Raw genomic sequence first — 17,312 nt, forward strand, 5'->3', positions numbered from 1 at the left:
GGCTTTGTCCACCACAGACTCACAGGGTTAAAATCCCCATTAATGTTCTTTGTGCTGTTTGGGACAGCTTTTTTGATAAAGAATAATATTTCTAGTGAGCTCAAGTCAAAAGCACTGTTGGTGTTAATGATTTCACAATGTTTTACCTCTGCTGCTTCTGGTAGAATGAAATCTTCAGCCTGCTGTAAGGACACATGCAAGCTGTGTTTTCCTTGAAGACTTTCATTATCTTTCTGCAGTCTCACCAACTCTTCTGAAACCTGCTCCCTTGACTGTGTCAGGACAGCCTACAATGCAAAGGAAAGTATAAATTCACACTTCGGGTCATGCTCAGATCTCTTCTGCCCCATTTACTACCACTACTTTCCAAAGTCTGGTGAACTGATGCTCTTTGTAAAGAAGGGAAACAAAATGATGCTGTGGATCAACACAACCAGTTCTCTCTTGCCTGGCCTATGCACCAGAAATAAAGGCAGGGTCAACTTTAAGTGCCCAGGCAGAGGGGAGGAAGCAAGTGATAAACAACAGCTTTGTTCAGTCTCCCACTTTCCTCCTATGTTTATCCATTAGCTGGCTGTGCTCATGGAGGGGAAGGGGAGTGAGGAATCACAGGTGCTTTCAGGAGCTGCAGGGATGTTCAACACCACCTCAGCACTCAGCTGTTAAGAGCAGGTTATCCAAAAACCTGAAACATTCACCATGAAACTTTCCATGGTGGGTGGGTGTCTGCCTCCCACTGTCCCCCCAGGAGAGCATCAGAACAGCTGATCCCATGGAAAGAAAAAGGTGAAGAGGACATGGCTTTGCTTGCATTACAAAAGAAAAAATCCAGTGGAGTTTTCCAAGAGGAATGGAAATGGGGAAGCAGGGACTTGAGCACTGGCAGGAGCTGTGTTACAGGGGGCAGCAGGAGAAGCAGACTCAGATCAACACATTTTCTGAATCTCCTGCACATCCACCAGATGTTCTCATGCAGAGCATCTCTGCCAGCAATGTCCTGGTGTGCTACACACAATCCCAGACCCCAAAATGCAATACTGGGGTTCATGAGGATGAATTCCCTTGGTCCTCCACAAATGCTGTGCCAGGGAGGGAAAAAGAAGAAACTTGATTCTGATGTAGAAAGGAATGAATTGCTCTAAGGAAGTCCAACTTAGTTTTAGAACATGAGGTCCTCTTCCTATTCTCTGGCTTAATTCCAACAAGATGCTCAAAAATAGTTTTAAAAAATTAAGTTCCCATACATAATCTGTCTCTGGGTGTTAGGGCTGCTATTTTAAGTCTGACTTGCAACAACACTGAGCATTCATCTGTAAAATCTGAGAAAATATTCACTAATGATGGTACTTGTGATGAATCCTAAAAAAGAGTCTTGAGAAAATCTACTGTCTTCAGATTGGAGGTGAAGTTAAGATACCACAGAGACAAGGAATTAGATCATGAATAAGGGGAAGAGAAGCAGGGCAGTGATCTCCATGCTCCTGGATGTGCATGGACACAGACAGCAGCACACAATGACACAAAGTGCTCCAGCTCCAGCGCTTGCCATCAGGGCTCACTGGACCAGGCCCTTTGCAAGTGAAGATGCTCAGCCCTCTGCAGCCAAGCCTGGCTGGGCAGACAAAGCCTTTCACAGACACACTGAGCTCCCAGGTCAGACAAACAGGGCTGGCCATGGATCTCTGGAATTAACCTGTCTTACCATTTGCTCCTGGACACTTCTCTTGGCTTGCAGAAACGCCTGCTGCAGCTCACTGAGGAAATTCTCTGACTTCTGACACTTGGCCATGAGCAAAGAGATCTTAAAGAGAGAAAACACAGACAGACATGTAAGAAATAAAGCATGGAACAGATTCTGAAAAGGAAATGAGTTCTCTTGCCTGTTATCATTACTAACAGGCACTTAGAAATTTCAAACTAAACCAGTGAAATTTATGTTAATTCTTCACTCAGTGAAGCAGGAAAGTAGCTCCAGGCAGCAAGAACGGATGCTGTGTTTCTGCACCAACATTTTTATATTTTATTTACCAAACTCTGAATCAACAGTTAATTCTAATAGAATTTACATGCAAGCCACTTCAGAGACACTGAAGGGAAACTGAAGATCTTTTATCTAAGATTTCAGTATTTTTTGAATTTTTGTACCTTTCTCTGAAAGCACTCACCTTCAAAAACTTTACAAGTCATTCCACAACAACACATGTAAGATTAATCATTACTTAACAGCACCCAGGTACAGCCAGAAGAACATATAAACATATTCCTGTTGTCTAAGCTGGACTTTGTCTAATGACTGTTTCTTTAGTAAGAAAAAAATACTGGGTGGGATGGAAGAGAGAAAGTTCCAGCCCAAGTGAAGCAAATTCAGTGTCTTGTAGACATCATGCCCCTACTACTGTAAGCTTTAATAGGCCAAAGATGATGACTTTTTTCTTTCTTTTTATTTTTAACTAGAACTACCACCCATTATATTTGGCTTCATTGTTCCAGAAGAATTAGGTACAGGTCTCAGACTGAAAAATCTTTCCAGTGGGCTATTATTTTAAAGGAATTCAGTGCCTATTTTGGCCTGCTCAGCTCCTCATTACTGCACTCCTCACCACAAGTCCATTGACCGGGTGACAAGTGTTGATAAGAGCAGGTGGTGGAACAGAACCTCTCCTCAAGCAGCAAGGCTGTGCCCAGAGCACAGGGTTTGCAGGTTTGGGTCGTTTCAGACACAGGTCACTCCAGAACTCAAACATTACTCAAACTGCTGCTGCCACTCTGTAATGGATTTCAGTATTAGAGAGGATATCTTAAGGCCAAAATTGGGTAACAAAATATTAGAGACACAAGAGATTTATCTAAAAACTGTGGCAGACTCAGGTGGAGCATAACTAACCCTAGAAATTCTCATTTGTGTTGCATCTACAGCCAGTAGCCAATCATATCACAAAACACAAGTTCCTGTTCTATTTTTTTGCAGAACATTTCATCACTCCTGGATCTCAATTACCAAATCCTTGTACCTGATTAGAGGAGTCTTCAGCACTTTGTTTCATGTAATCCTCCAATTCCTGTTTATCTTTCATTGTCTTTTCCAGCTGGTCATTAGCCTGCCTCAGCATCACCTGCAGCTTTTTCACCTGGGTTGTCACCAAAAAAAAATTAATTCATTTTTCATTCTCTTGGGGAGCATTTATTTCCTGAACCCTTTCACTACTCAAACCACAACATAAAATCCCTCAAAAATCCTGGGCAACCCAGAAGCTCCTTTGCTGCTGAAACAGCCTCCAGCACAGATTATCCCTCTAAGGAAACATGGGACATCAAACTGCACTGGACCATGGCCATGTAATGACTTCAATCACTTATTTCAAAGCAGAATGTGACTCATGCCTTCCACACCCATCTGAAAACTGTTCTTTGGTACATGGCAGGAAACAAATATCCTCCAAGACTTGAAAGTCATTTTATGCTGCTAGGATGAGGTCCTTCTCTGTTAACAGTTCTTACAGTATCAAACATAATAGAATTTAATGCATGACAAGCATTTTAAAATATAAATTATTAAAGATACTGACTTCAGCATGGGCATAATACTTTTTATAGAACACTGCCTTTACTGCATGGTCTTACAGCATCAAATAAATGGGTTCTTCAAGGTGAACCCCTAAGAAATACATCCATGTTGGTGCTCATGACCACACATGAATAACAAATCAAGTTATGTCAATAACATGTCAAGTATTCCAGTATGTATCGCTCAATTAAAATTGATGAAGAAAACAGCAGATGGTTCTTTGCTCCACCCTCAATAGTTCAAAAAGCTGCAAAAGCCTGGCTAAAGCAATGAGAGAAATCCCACCTGGTCTCTGGTCTCAGCCTCCTGGATCTGGATACCTTGCAACTGCTTCTCATAATTGGAGCACATGTCACAGCGCCTGCCCAGCTTGTTCCCTGCATTCTGCACCTGCACAACACAGAGGCAGCACCTGCCATGAGCCCAGGGGAGTCTCCAGGGAATGCAGGAATGCTACACACGCTCAGGTGTGTGGTGTGCCCACAAAACATTGCAGACAAAAGACAGTGGCAGAATCACGTAATGGCAGGACTGAGTTGCTCTAAAAGTGAAGGAAAACTCAGATCACCTGTGGGATATCAGCTTTTCCTGCCATGGGCCTCACCATTAGCACAAAAAGCCATGACATAAAGAGTTCATCAAGCCATCACTGTGTCCTTTTGACAAACAGAACCCAAACAGGAAAGAAAACAGTAACAGTGTTGGGGTGGGCAGCAGGGAAACCAAGAGTAAACCTGCTGTCATCCTGGAACTGCAATGGTTTTGTCCAAGGGGACAAATGGAAGTGTTATCAAAGTTCCAGCTGCAGGTCAAGTTTGAGCTGAATCTGTGTTTGTTATTTGCTGCTCCACGTCCAACCCACAGCAAGAGGCATTCACACCCCAGTGCGTGCTCCTGCCTCCAGAACACGTGGGAAACTGCATCTCTGTTCTGGCTTCTGAGACATGGCTGAAGTAAAGCGTCATCAAAATGTCAACAGCCAAGGAAATACTCAAGAGCAGGGATTTGGCTCAGCTCTGAGCTCAGGGTGCTGTAATTTCTCCAGATTTGGCAAATCAGTAGGAAAACAACAACACAACTTTACAGCAGGTTTGGAGAAACCTCCTAAGCAATGATTTGCACTAAGTTAAATTTCAACAAATTGAGAAAAAAACCCCAGTAGTTCTTCATTTCATCTGTACTTCATCTAGCCTTTTCTCCTTTACTAGTGTCTTAATTTTTTTTTTTTTACTCCCATCTTGTCTCCCTTTTCACCCAGTACAGAGTATTATCTCCCCCCACCTTTTCTTTCCCCTAAAGCGTTGCCCCTTGGCCTCTCTTCCTCTGAAAGAGGAACCACAGGAAACCCCAAATACTCCCTTTTTCCGCAAGAAACCAAATGCAAGCTTTGAACTAGCATCATATAAAGCTGCTGAAAAACTGACAGGCAGAACAACCAGAAGCAACAATTTCCTTGGTCATCCACAGTGCAACTGCCCCAGGGCTTTATCTAATCTGCTGCTTATTGCTCTCAAAAATGGGTTTCTGATGATGCAAGTCCCCAGCAATTTCCTGGAGCCTCTCTGTGTTACTTTGTGCGCTGGGCATAGTTTGGCTGCTCATTTCCAAAGAGCCCCCTCTGCACAGCCCTCAGCAAACACCCCTGGCACAAAAAGCAGCACCCCCAGCTCTGCTGCTTCTGCTCCTCTCTGTCCTCTCTCACCCATCCCCAGCTCCACTATAATGCCCTTTCCTCAGCTTCCCACTTTCTCCTGTTCTTTAAGTTCTCCCACCTTTTTTCACCCTCTCAGACAACACTGAGTTCACCAGCCACCTCTGCCAGACCCTCCTCAAAACCCAAAGCCTCCTGTCTTTAGTGAAGCTGCCTGTCCCACGAGCAGGGCCAGCTCATACACCTGACTCTGGATGTGTTTTACCTACAGAAGCACTCCAAGAGGGGAAAGTGAAGAGCTGTGCTGGACGTGACCTCTTCCTTTCACACCTGGCTCTGGGCAAAGGAGGCAGAGCTGTGGACTCACCTCCTTCTGCAGCAGGTTCCACTCGGTCTCGCTGACCAGGCGGTACCCGCTGGGGGACACATAAGCACTTTCCATGCCCTGGGTGACACTGGAGAGCAGGGAAGCAGTCTCTTCTTGCTCTGGTGTCATTGCTTTGATTGCTTTTTCCTGATCTTTGGTCAACATGAACCCGCTGGGCATTTGCAGGGATCCGAGGGAAGCCGTGTCAAAGTTCTCAGACACTGAATCTGCTCCAACAAGTGGTCCAAAATCTGACTCATCCAGGTTCCCAGCAGATTTTGCTTTGTTGTTGTATCCTAAAGCTTTGGACTGTAAGGATCCAGACGTGCCCAGACTGTCTGTTGACTGTGCTCTCCGTAGTCCATCTTTAAACATATCAGTGTCTGGTTTGTTGAAGGATTCGCCAGAGGAAAGAAGCAAGTCTGCATCCAGGGAATGGACTGAGCCATGGGTGCTATTCACATGCACCTGGAATTGCAAATCAAGGAATAAAAAGAATATTGACTCCATTTTAGTGGTACAGGAGGAATGCTGGTCACTAATTATCAGGCATGGCAAACTAGAGTTTTAATTTCTTTGGCAAGAAGATCTGCTCTCTAAGTTTAGGGTCACAGAGGGAGGAACAGAAAACTGAAAAGAAACAGCTAGAATTTAAAAATAAATAAAACAAGTAAAAAAAGTCTTCTGTTAACAGAGGGCTTCTCTAAGACTACCTTCCTGCCAGACAAGCAAGGACACCTTCCAGCTTCCAATATTTGAGGCAAGATGCTTCAAGAGATGCACTTGCAACATCCCCTCTACAACCATGATCAACACAACAGAAGGTAGACACTCCACTTGCAAAAGGAAATTCAGAAGTCTTTCATAAAACAAAACACTTCGTATTTAACACAAAAATAAACAGAGAAAAATATACTTGAAATCTACTCTATACCGACAAGTATATGTTGTTCTGCTATTTTTCTCTTCTGCTTTGACTGTCTGAAAAAAATACCAAAATATTTTCTTCACAGGAGTATTTGTACATAAATAGAAAAGGGAAAAGGCTCAGCTTAGACACAAAGGTATCCTGGGGAATGCCAGCACCAAAAGCCCCACAAATTGTCCTGTGATGTGTATCAGGCACATGGAGCCCTCTCGATCTATTTTTGTTTTTTGTAGCACAGAAAAGAGAGCAGTAATGCTTTATTTAAAAAGCACATGACTGCTTTCAAAATACCTTCCAAAATATTATGCACTTCTGCTTTGCCATTAGACGCATAAGGAAGTAACACTGGAACCAGCCTCTTGAGAAAAATTATCATTTCTGAAATAGGTGCAGAGACCAGCAGGCTGCTGGCACTTCATATAAGTCCTTGTAACCTATAATAGGTGTATATATATTATGTACTACTGTTTTATGACTGTTGTAAATGCCTTGTTTTAATCATTTTTAGGTGTAATATTTATATTTGCATGTATATATAGCAGTTCATAACAAAAAAGTCAAGAGAATACAGACTTACATAAAACTGCATTTGCAGGCTACAGGTGTTCTGTGATAACCAAAACAATATTAACAAATCATCTGTTTGTATTGCAAACTGCCCAAGAGATCTTAGAAGTTATAACAAATTATCAAGTTGTAAGAACTGATAATATGACTGATTACAACATAAAAAACATATTCTGAACAGCTAAAAAGGTCATAAATAACAAAACCAAACACACATACAAACCCAAACCACTCTGAAAATTATGCTCCTTCTCAAAATACAAATTTTCCATTATGTATAAATCTTAGAATCAAATAAATGTGGTGAATGATGGACTAAAGAATATGCTGTGAACTGAGATTAAAGAAAACATCAGAAGATAAATTTTTGCTCCTCACCAATGTGCCTCATTTGCATATTTGGACATGGAAGATACAAGGCTAAAGAGTAGAACTAGATCTCAGCTACATTTAGATCTCCTAATTCTGAACTGTTACAAATCCTTAATAAAAGTAAAGGAATTACTTCAGAACACATCTATTAAATACACATACATATATTAAATACACATACATATATTAAATCATATTTATGATTTTTTCCCCTTCAAAAATCATAAAAACCAGGCAAAATGCTGGCTCACTCTGAAAATTCTCAAGTCTCCTGAAGGTTAAATAAGTTCCTGTAGCACAAAAACTTGGTGGGTTTTTATTAATTTTCCCTTCATTTGACTCACAAACCCAAAACGGACCGTGAGAAATGGTAAGTACAAAATTCAAAATTTTGGTTAGCAAAGCAGCTACAACACTTGCTCAATGTTTAGATATAATTGGCTTAATCCTGAACATTTAGGGGTGTTACAAAGTGCTTAGAAATCCCAGGAGAATCTGCCAGCAGTTAACCTCCAGAATGCAAAATGTAAATTACCATGTTTAATGGCACCTCTCAGGATGGTGCAGTATTGTTCTTCTAATCTTAATTAGGATTTATAGATTCAACTGCAACCCCGAGGATTTTTTATTGCCTAATAAGATGAGAAGCTACAGAGAATAGAGGGCTGTAACTTTGCATTTGTATTTGCAATGAACACCCTGAGGAATGCCCCAAGTGCAAGTGCAATATTCTATTGTTTTACCTCTTCATTAGAGAGCTGGGTAAGGGTTTCTTCAGGGGCCAGAGAACAGGAAGCCTTTGTTTCATCATCTGAATCTTTTTGCTTCTCCTCCTTTCTCTTGCTAAGCCTTTGCTGCTCATCTTCTTCCTAAAAATCAGTGGTGAATAGAGCACACACAGAAAAAAGGATTCAGTTTTGCCATAGCAGTCATGACATCAGCTTTCATGACAAACTCAGCTACAAAGAAGACACTGAAAAGTATTATTTTGGTTAAAACCCGGTGGTTATCACAAATATTCTTCTAGTTAATGAATAGAGTGTTCATTTCACCCAAACTGACTTAAGTGAGAACTTACTTTGCAAGTCTAGTGGCCGATTCATGTTCCAGAATGATTTTATTCAAAAAGCAAATTATCTAGTTTAAAATTCTAATGATAAAATATTAGCAAGTAACAAAACTAGCTGGTTCATTGGCTATTGTATAAATTATAAACAGATAACATATCTACACCCTTTTTTTAATGTTCATGCTATTACATAAGCATGAACATTAAAAAAAAAAAAGTGAAACAGGAAGTGCCTTGACGACTAAATGTTGGAATATAAGGAATCAAGAAAAAAAAACATTAGATCACTAAGTCATAAGTATGTCCAATCACTTGCATAAGATAATTTAAAATTAAAGTCTTAATTTATGCCTAGGATCTGTACTGGAAGACTGAAAAAACCTAGAAAGAAGTGAAACTTGCTGATATCCTTAACCCAGACAATAGAAGACTATTTCTTCCTCCAAGATTGATTTCTGGATATTCTTACCTTTTCATTTAATCAGGATTCCTACATACACCAATATTAAAATACTTGTCCAAATGGGGCCTGTTATAACTGCCAGCTGTCATTCAAAGGGGAGATTTCAGTTAAAACTGTCAGTTCTCATTTTTTGAGCTATTACCACACTTGCCTCCAACATGTGATTTCCACACCTGTTGCACCACAGTAAACCTACAGTATTAAATATATATATATATATATATATATATATAAAAGCAAAAAGAGGAAAGCAGCAGGTAACCTGATCCTTTTTTTTCAGCTCTTCCACCTGCCGGAGCTGCTCCGAGGTGAGCACAATTTCCATCCTCTGCATGTCCCTCATCAGCAGCCTCTGGGACTCCAGGAACTGGTCATTGGCTTTCTGCCATGTGTGTTTCAGCTGGTTGTGCTGCTGCCTCTCTTGCTCTAGGAGATGGCAAACTATGCAAACAGAGAAAAAATTATTCTGAACCACAAGTGTTTAAATACCTTTTCCAAAGAGAAGCATTTTCAGCAATAAATGTCATTACTGGTCTAATCGAGAACAGACAGGCTTTGTTCAACAACTATTTCGGTTAATATTGTCTTATTTCAAATACCATTTTCTTGATTTCCAAACTTGGCTCGTGATTAGGGATGTATTACTGACAGTTCGAGATTTCCCAGTGAGGAAGACTAATGCCTCAACTTCATTAATGAATTCTAACAGTTTTGGGGTTTTTTTAGTACTGGGTTCAGAAGACTGTCCTCTACACCCCTATTTACTCCAGCAGCAGGTTCTGGTTTTCACTCCTCAGCAGTGACCCTGGGCTGCAGTGCCCTACAGGGACATTTCCACACTCCCTCCAGCACTCAGCACTGCCACCCCTCAGGGAGCCAGGTCTACACATTATGGAAATAATGCTCAGAATTATGCACAAATACAATACACACCTAAAACCACTTCAGCAAGAATGAAGCTTGCAATGCTTTAAGAACTTAGCAGATATTCAACAACAAGCCTTGAGAGGGAATGAATGGCTCTGTTGTTTTTCTGTCATAATGGAATGCCACATTCAATTCTTCTGCAAACATTTTATGGCCCTTCACATTTAAAAGTGCTGCTTCCCTCTCCCAATTTCTTTTAATGAAGTTTAAGCAAGAAATGATAAAAGAATTCACAGCCCCACTGGGTTTTGCATCCTCAGTGGAAAAGAGTCAAAGGACTATTGTTGGATAGGTACCTTCATGCAGCTCCTTCCTCAACTTTTCTGCATCTTCTTGCAGGACTGATTTTTGTGTGTTGAGAACAGCCACATACATCTCCAAGTCTGTCCTACATGACTTCTCAGCTTCTAAATAATGGTTCAGTTCTTTAACCTGAATAAAAAGAGGGAAATATTCAGCTCAGTGGGGTAACACTCTCAGACATTTCCTTTTTGTTAAAGTTATAGTGCTGCCTGTTCAGGTAATGTACAGGTGCTGAAGGACCAGTTTATTTACAGAAATCACAAATATTCAACTACCAGTGTGTAAGTAGTGCTTGTGTTTACTACTGAATAAGTTACTCATTAAAATTCCGCTAAGTCAAACCTATCAGTGTATCAGTTACAACAGCTGCATCACAGCAGCAGCAGCAGCACAGAGCACAGAGATGGTAAAAAGGGAAATATCTCAGGAAAGCAGACAGAAGTGATCACTTCACTGTCGAGTAGTCAGTGCTGATAGCCAGGATCTAAACAGCTGATAAGTGCTGACAAGCCAAGAACTCCTTAGTTCAAAAGAGAGTAATCATAATAGTCAGAAAAAATGACCATGAGGAAAGCCTGAAGCAAGCCTAAGAGAGAGAACCTGGGGACAGACAAGAAAAGAAACTTTCCAACTCATGAAAGACTGTTGCAAAAAGGAAGGAAAATTTATCAACAAAGAGCAATTACATCAATAAATACTGAAGAAACATATTTGGATTTTTTCTTCTTTTTCTGGTGGGGTTTTTTTGGGTTGTTGTTGTTCGGGTTTTTTTAAATAGCAAAGCTGACAAAGAACTGAAGTGAGTGTCCTGCAGAATCTCCAGTGAGAACCTTTTAAGCCAGGGTTACATAAAAATCTGTCAGACGTGATGCTTGGAGAAATGGATTCCATCTTGGAACAAGGAACAAATTGAAAGATTTCTTTATGGCACTGTTCAGTTTTATGGTTTGCTGAGTCAGAAATCACAGGAGGTTTTATCTAAGAGAAAGCCAAAGCCTTCAGGCAATTCCTGACTGGCTGCACAGAGCTGCTGTTCATCTTCCTCAGCACAGCATGGGACACGCCGACGCCAAGGCAGGGCTCAGGACAGCCTTGGGCTGTGACTGCCACTGATGGTGGGGACAGCTTTCCTGCCCTAGGACACCAAACCTTCCATCTGCTACCCCCGAAGCCTTTCAAATGGGAAAGTCTGACTTCGTGGCTCCAAGTGTGACAATAACCCAGAGGCCAGGTGGTTGGGAGAGATGCAAAGCAGATATTCTTCTAGAGCCTTTTCTATTACTAGTAGACCTGGAGCTGTGTAATTTATTCTAAACCCAGATCCCACACACACGCTGCAACTCTCAAAACAGAAGGATGCAAAAATGTATTTAGGCCAAACATGACATTTGAGCCACAGGAGACAAGAAGCGCATGAAGTTTCCCAATACATCTTTTTCTCTCTTATAAAATTTGACTTGTCTGCATCAAACTAGCATGCTGCAAGATATAAATCAGGATCCAGTTAGAGCTCCAGCTCACCTCTGATGCTGCTTTTATTTTTTCTTCAGCTTCAGCCAGTTTCTCCTTTAGGGCTGCAATCTCTTTCTCCATGGGCATCACGACCGAGCGCAGCTTCTCGGCATCTTCCTGAGCCTGAAGACAATAAATTGTAATGCATCACCAGAATTTTCACAACAGTCCCCATTACTGGAGACATTTGGAGAAAATCTCTACATCAACAAAAAAAAGCTGACTAAACTTCCACTTTCAGTTCTCATCTTACTGCTATTTATTCTGCTCAGCAGCCATCTCTGTGACAATGGGTTGATATTACTCCACTTACAGAAAGCAACTAAATATAAAATCTCTGTATGGGTTAAGCCACAAATATCTGTTTTAAAAGATAATGTTAGCAAATCTATCACTCTTGATGCCTGGGAGAAAATGTATGGATCAAGCATTTTAAAAAATAACTTTTCCATTATTAAAGGCCTAACTGTCCCACAACCTGCTGCCATACAGCACATAGGAAAACACCCAAAAGAAGTGCATGATGAGGTACTGACCATGTAATTACTTACTCAAAAACTTAAAAGCAAATGGAGCTGCACAGTAATGCCTAGTGTAGCTCAGTTCTCTTTTAGAAGATGATTTTTCAACTTTACATTACTACTGATGCAGCATCAGGTTTTGGTATTACTGTACTGAATATTTCAAACTATATATAGACAATTTATCCCATGATTTCCTTCAAAAAGTAGTTCTGAGAAGATCAAAGAGCAACAGAATTAGAGGACTGTTTCAAGGAAAGGAAAAAAAAGGCAAAGACAGGTAAAAATAGCAAAAAATAAAATGAGATATAGCACTCAGAATGGCATGTTAACATGTGGCCCTGACATCCCCATTTTTTAAATGCTCTGCCTTTCCTTCAGGGATGCACTAGAGACTTCCCAAGTGAAAGGAGCAGCTTCCACAGACTCCCCAAGAGCCAGCAGAACTCTCAAACACTCGCTGCAGTAAAAGTCTTCATTTATTTCCACTACATTTTGTCACTGCTGGAGTACCAATAAAACCATGAGGAAAGCAAGGGATGTCACCCGGCAGTGAATTCAATACCAGGGACATGTGACTGTCACACACACACAGACCCTGGCACTTGCAGCCAGCAGCTCAACAGTCACATTTTTCAAACAGATGGAAGCAGGAGTTCTACTTTCGACATCGCTTTATATTTCATTTATCATATCAGTTCTTTTCCTTTAATGCTATCTGTAGCTGGTTTATATGCACTAAATACAGCCCCACATTCTTTTCTAATTATTCAGGATAACTGCAGCAATATTTCACTGCCAGCCTGCTTTCACATGGCTCACCACAGAATACAGAGCAACAAATGTGCCTGTGCTGGAACCAAACAGCTCAGGGAAATAATCAGAAAGTTCTCTGAAAGCAAAACCAGACTGTGAATGGCAACGAACTGAAAAGACAAAACTGTATCACATTCCACATACAGAAAAATTACTCCAGCTTTTACTGCTTGGTAAACAGAGCTGAAGTTTGACACTGTGGTTGCAACATATTGTAAGGATCCCTATTAAAGGTCAGTGTGATCTTGAGCTAAACACTCAGAACAGCCTCTCTGCTAACAAAAGGAGTGCTGGGCCCTGGGTGTGCTCTTGGACATAAAGCAGAACTCCTGAGACTCCAAAATCGAGGTTAAAGCTCCACTCAACCTTTTAATGAAATGACAATATCTGTTGTGCTTCTTACAGATACTGTCACATGTGGCAAGAGCTGCCACAGCACCAAATTTCCTGTGCTAGGAGGTGTTATTCAGACTGTTACAGAGGTGTGATCCTTAAAATGCTTATTTCCTTCTAACTTTATATTAAACTTAACTTGGCTGTCAACGGCCACAATTTTACACATGATCAGCTCATCTTTACTCATTCCTTAACCAAAAACCAAGCACACAAACCACTTCTTCCCCAGCCAAACCTGCTTCCCCCAGCACAGGGGCTGCAGAACACACTGAGGGACCTGCAGACCACAGCAGAAAAATGACTCCATGGAGAGATAATGCTAAAAATGAGTCCAAGTCATTTTCAGAGGAACAAACACCTGACTGGAAAAATCCCAAGTAACATTATACCTTGAGCTTGTTCCTTAAAAATGAAACAAGCAAAAAAACACGCAGACACAATATGAAGATTTCTCTTTAAAGCAGGACTAAACCATTTAAAAGTCCTCTAAATTTATCCTACTGTTCTTCACGATTACCAACAAAAATAGCTTACTGTATATCAGATTTTATGGCCAACTCTGTCACAGAAATCTGATTACTCTCCCCTTCCAACTTCCCCTCTCCTGACTAATAAGCACAAATCCTAACAGGAGTCTTGTACTTCCCTGCTCTCTCTGTGCACAAAATACCTGCTCTGCAGACTTCTGCTACTCAGAGTTTGACATAACTGTGCTAAGAAGAGTATGTATATTCATCACAGCTCCAACAGAAAAAGACATCCTTTCCTGAACAGAAAATGAGGTCTGACTTAAAAAAAAAAAGCCAAGTCAAATTCTGCCAGTGGCCAAAGTTTGGGCACAACTCTTCCCCATGCAGTTGTTGTCCAGAGCCAGCCCAGTCATCCCCCAGCAGAGATCATGCAGGGAAGTTCATGCTGTTGTGGTACACTGCTTTCAGCTTCTGCAAAAACAAAATAACCCAGACTTATCTGGTACTACAACCCAACAGGAAAACAGATTTTTATAAATCACTGGCAAGTTCTCTGAAAGGTTAATCACTAGGTGAGCATGTTAATCACTACGTCAAGGTAGCCACTTTTTTTGAGCTGGGAAGGGAGATTAAGAAGACAAAGTTACAAGGTTTACTTAGAAAATGATTTCTTGGAAATCATTGCTTTATGATACAAAATCACAGAACAGACAAATTCTCTGCATATATTAGCAATTTGCAACCTGAAATATATTTACATGGAAAAGCAAAACAGCTGCTTCCAGACAAGACCATGTGTTCCATCAGATATGCTCTTTCTGACTACAGAACATACAGAGATGGAGTTTAAGTACTGCTGGCTGCAAATGCCATTTTGCATGAGGAATTGATCACAAGTCTTCAAATAACACATCCCAAGTGATCAAGAAAGTTCCTCTTTTCACACTGACTGCTGACACATGAATATTCATTATTTTGCTACCCAAGCAAACCTTTCTATGGGCTTGGGATTTGCTTGTTTGTTTTTAGGTAAAATTGAATGTCCTTTTCCTAATTTTGATCTAATTCTCAGTCTCCTTGAGGAAAAACCTCACAGGTTTAATAATAACAAAGAAGATTAAAACATCATGCAAAGCAGTTTAAGCAATTATTTCAAGCTGCACTCTGAAAACCAGATTTCCCCCTCCCCCTCCTATTACATAAGGTACATGTTCCTCTGCTTTGCAGGCCTAGAAAGCTTTCCAAACTCCTATTACCAGAGATTAATAAACTGATCACCTTTTCCTTTAGGATCACCAGGGATATTTAAATCCCTTTTAAAGGACTATAGCTGAAAATGTGATTTATCTGCTATGCTAAACTTCTCTACTAAAGCCACTGAGTTTAGGTGAGCTGTGCTGCCATATCAGCAGCTTGCAATTTCAACTTACACCATCAGTAAATTCAGATTAAAAACCTGAATCAGTTGAGAGAAATTGTTCTATGGAAGTGCTTATTGGCAGTTAGATGGGAGTGCAATGCCAGGACTTTTACACTATGAACTATGAATCTTCTGGGTTGTTTCTACAAGACTCACTAGATGGATCCAGTTTTGAATCTCCATTCAGCTTCAACCAAAGACTTTTTGTCCTTAATAAGACTAAAACCTTTCCTTAAAAACAGCAAATGTCTTACAATTGCAGTGGGATTAGAACAGGCTTTACCCTGATTCTTACCTTTGAAATCAGGGCTCCATGAAGAGCAGCCCCACAGCAATAATGCAACTACAACTAGCAATGGTCAGGAATCTCTCCCTAAGTCTCAGAAAAGGAATTCCATTTTGCAACACTAACACAGATTACTTGCTACAACACAGTAAATATAGCTAAAATGTTTCTCAGGTGGAATGCTTGTGATACTCCACACTGCATTTCTTCTGCTGACAGCAAGAAGGAACAGGGAGGGACATGCAGTGATGTGGCAGATTATCAGATGTTAGCCACCTTCTTTATTGAATATAGGTTCAGTCACTACTTCATGATTGTGTTAGAACACCTTGAAAACTAAGGTAAGCCTGCTGAGATGAGAAATTCATGAAAATGCAAGTTATTATAACAAGATAAAGAGTTTTATAAAACACTGATCTATTATGACAGGTTCAATTTCCTTCCTGTCTGAAAGGAAACACAACAAATCTTCAACCTAAACAAAAAAAAAAAAAAGAAAATCCTAACTCAAGACAAGGCACCTCAATCTACTTCTATGAACTTTTCTTTGTCACAGATCTTTGAACAACTACAACAGTATCTGTCCATACTCCAGAGCAATTATTTTTCATCATGTAGAGCCTGTTGTTCTGTGACAGCAAGATTCTGTACTTCCTAGGGAGATAGCAGTACTGTGATGCACAAACAAGGCCTACTTTAGAGAAAGAGGAAAGACATCTGAGATATTCTAAGGTTTTTAATGAGCACTTTAAGTTATTAAGACCTGGAAAAAGAAGTAGGAGTACAGAAGTGTAAAGGAAACTTTATAAAACTGCAGTCAATCCAGAAATATCTAAAAGTGGTTTCACTTGAGCTCATTTGACATCATGACAAGTGACTTTACAAGGCTGTCTGTTTTTACAAGCTGAAGGCAAAAACTTTATCATGTTCTCAGGTGCAATTCTCTCACTGAACGCCCATAATTAGGAACACAGCCTTTAAGGCTTCAAATGGATCAGGTCAGGATGACTCCCAGGAACAAAGGCTGGCAGCTGGCAGGACCAGGCTGTGTGACTTGCTGAGGAATTACAGCAGGCATAGCAATGAACCCATGTGCGACCCCACGGGCCTGTCCTCAAACACAAACTGAGGAACTGCATTCCAATGTACCTTTTTCATTTCATTTTCTAGGTTTTCCTCCTCCTGGCCTTCAGACAGTCGCCTCCTTAACTCTGCAATTTCCCGCTCCATGTTTTCCCGGTACTGGCTCCACTGAGCTCGCTCTTGCTCCATCCTGTGGTGGTACTGGAGCTCATAGTCACGAACAGTCTCTAGAAAACAGCATTTTCAAAACTTATTTTCAATGCAAGTTAAAGAACAGAGCTTTAGGAACTCCATCTCCAACCGTTCAATGATTTACTATAACTAATCAAAACTAGGACAACAGTGAACTCTTCCTTCCCTTGGACTCCTACCCCAAAATCCAGATATGTAAGTAAAAAATCCAAAGGAACTAAATTCAATTAGTACCATCAACAGAACAGAGAGAAACAATCCCCCAAAACTGTGCAACTCCTAATTTTAAGGTAACATACCCAACTAATATCCTACTTAGCAGCACATTTTGTACCTCCAAGTACATCATCCAAACAAATTGGTCATTTGCCTGAGTAAAAAGGCACTCCAAAATGCAAAGAAAT

The 17,312-nt window shown here is 40.6% G+C and overlaps 1 protein-coding gene across 2 annotated transcripts in view; it reads right to left on the bottom strand.

The window, feature by feature from the left end:
- The window catches only part of RABEP1 (rabaptin, RAB GTPase binding effector protein 1), a 46,790-nt gene that overhangs the window by 8,323 nt on the left and 21,155 nt on the right, over positions 1-17,312 (bottom strand). For both annotated transcript variants that reach the window (XM_066202089.1, XM_066202090.1), the window contains exons 4-13: positions 16,783-16,943; positions 11,734-11,847; positions 10,206-10,341; positions 9,245-9,423; positions 8,194-8,319; positions 5,584-6,051; positions 3,851-3,955; positions 3,012-3,128; positions 1,703-1,801; positions 147-287 (exon numbers count right to left, since the gene is read on the bottom strand). In XM_066202089.1, the coding sequence (XP_066058186.1) occupies positions 147-287; positions 1,703-1,801; positions 3,012-3,128; positions 3,851-3,955; positions 5,584-6,051; positions 8,194-8,319; positions 9,245-9,423; positions 10,206-10,341; positions 11,734-11,847; positions 16,783-16,943 (1,646 nt within the window). The remainder of the gene's footprint in view (positions 1-146; positions 288-1,702; positions 1,802-3,011; positions 3,129-3,850; positions 3,956-5,583; positions 6,052-8,193; positions 8,320-9,244; positions 9,424-10,205; positions 10,342-11,733; positions 11,848-16,782; positions 16,944-17,312) is intronic.

The sequence above is a fragment of the Chamaea fasciata genome, unplaced genomic scaffold (genome assembly GCF_029207755.1).
Source record: "Chamaea fasciata isolate MVZ Bird 193981 ecotype frontalis unplaced genomic scaffold, bChaFas1.0.hap1 SCAF_21, whole genome shotgun sequence".
Taxonomy (NCBI): domain Eukaryota; kingdom Metazoa; phylum Chordata; class Aves; order Passeriformes; family Sylviidae; genus Chamaea; species Chamaea fasciata.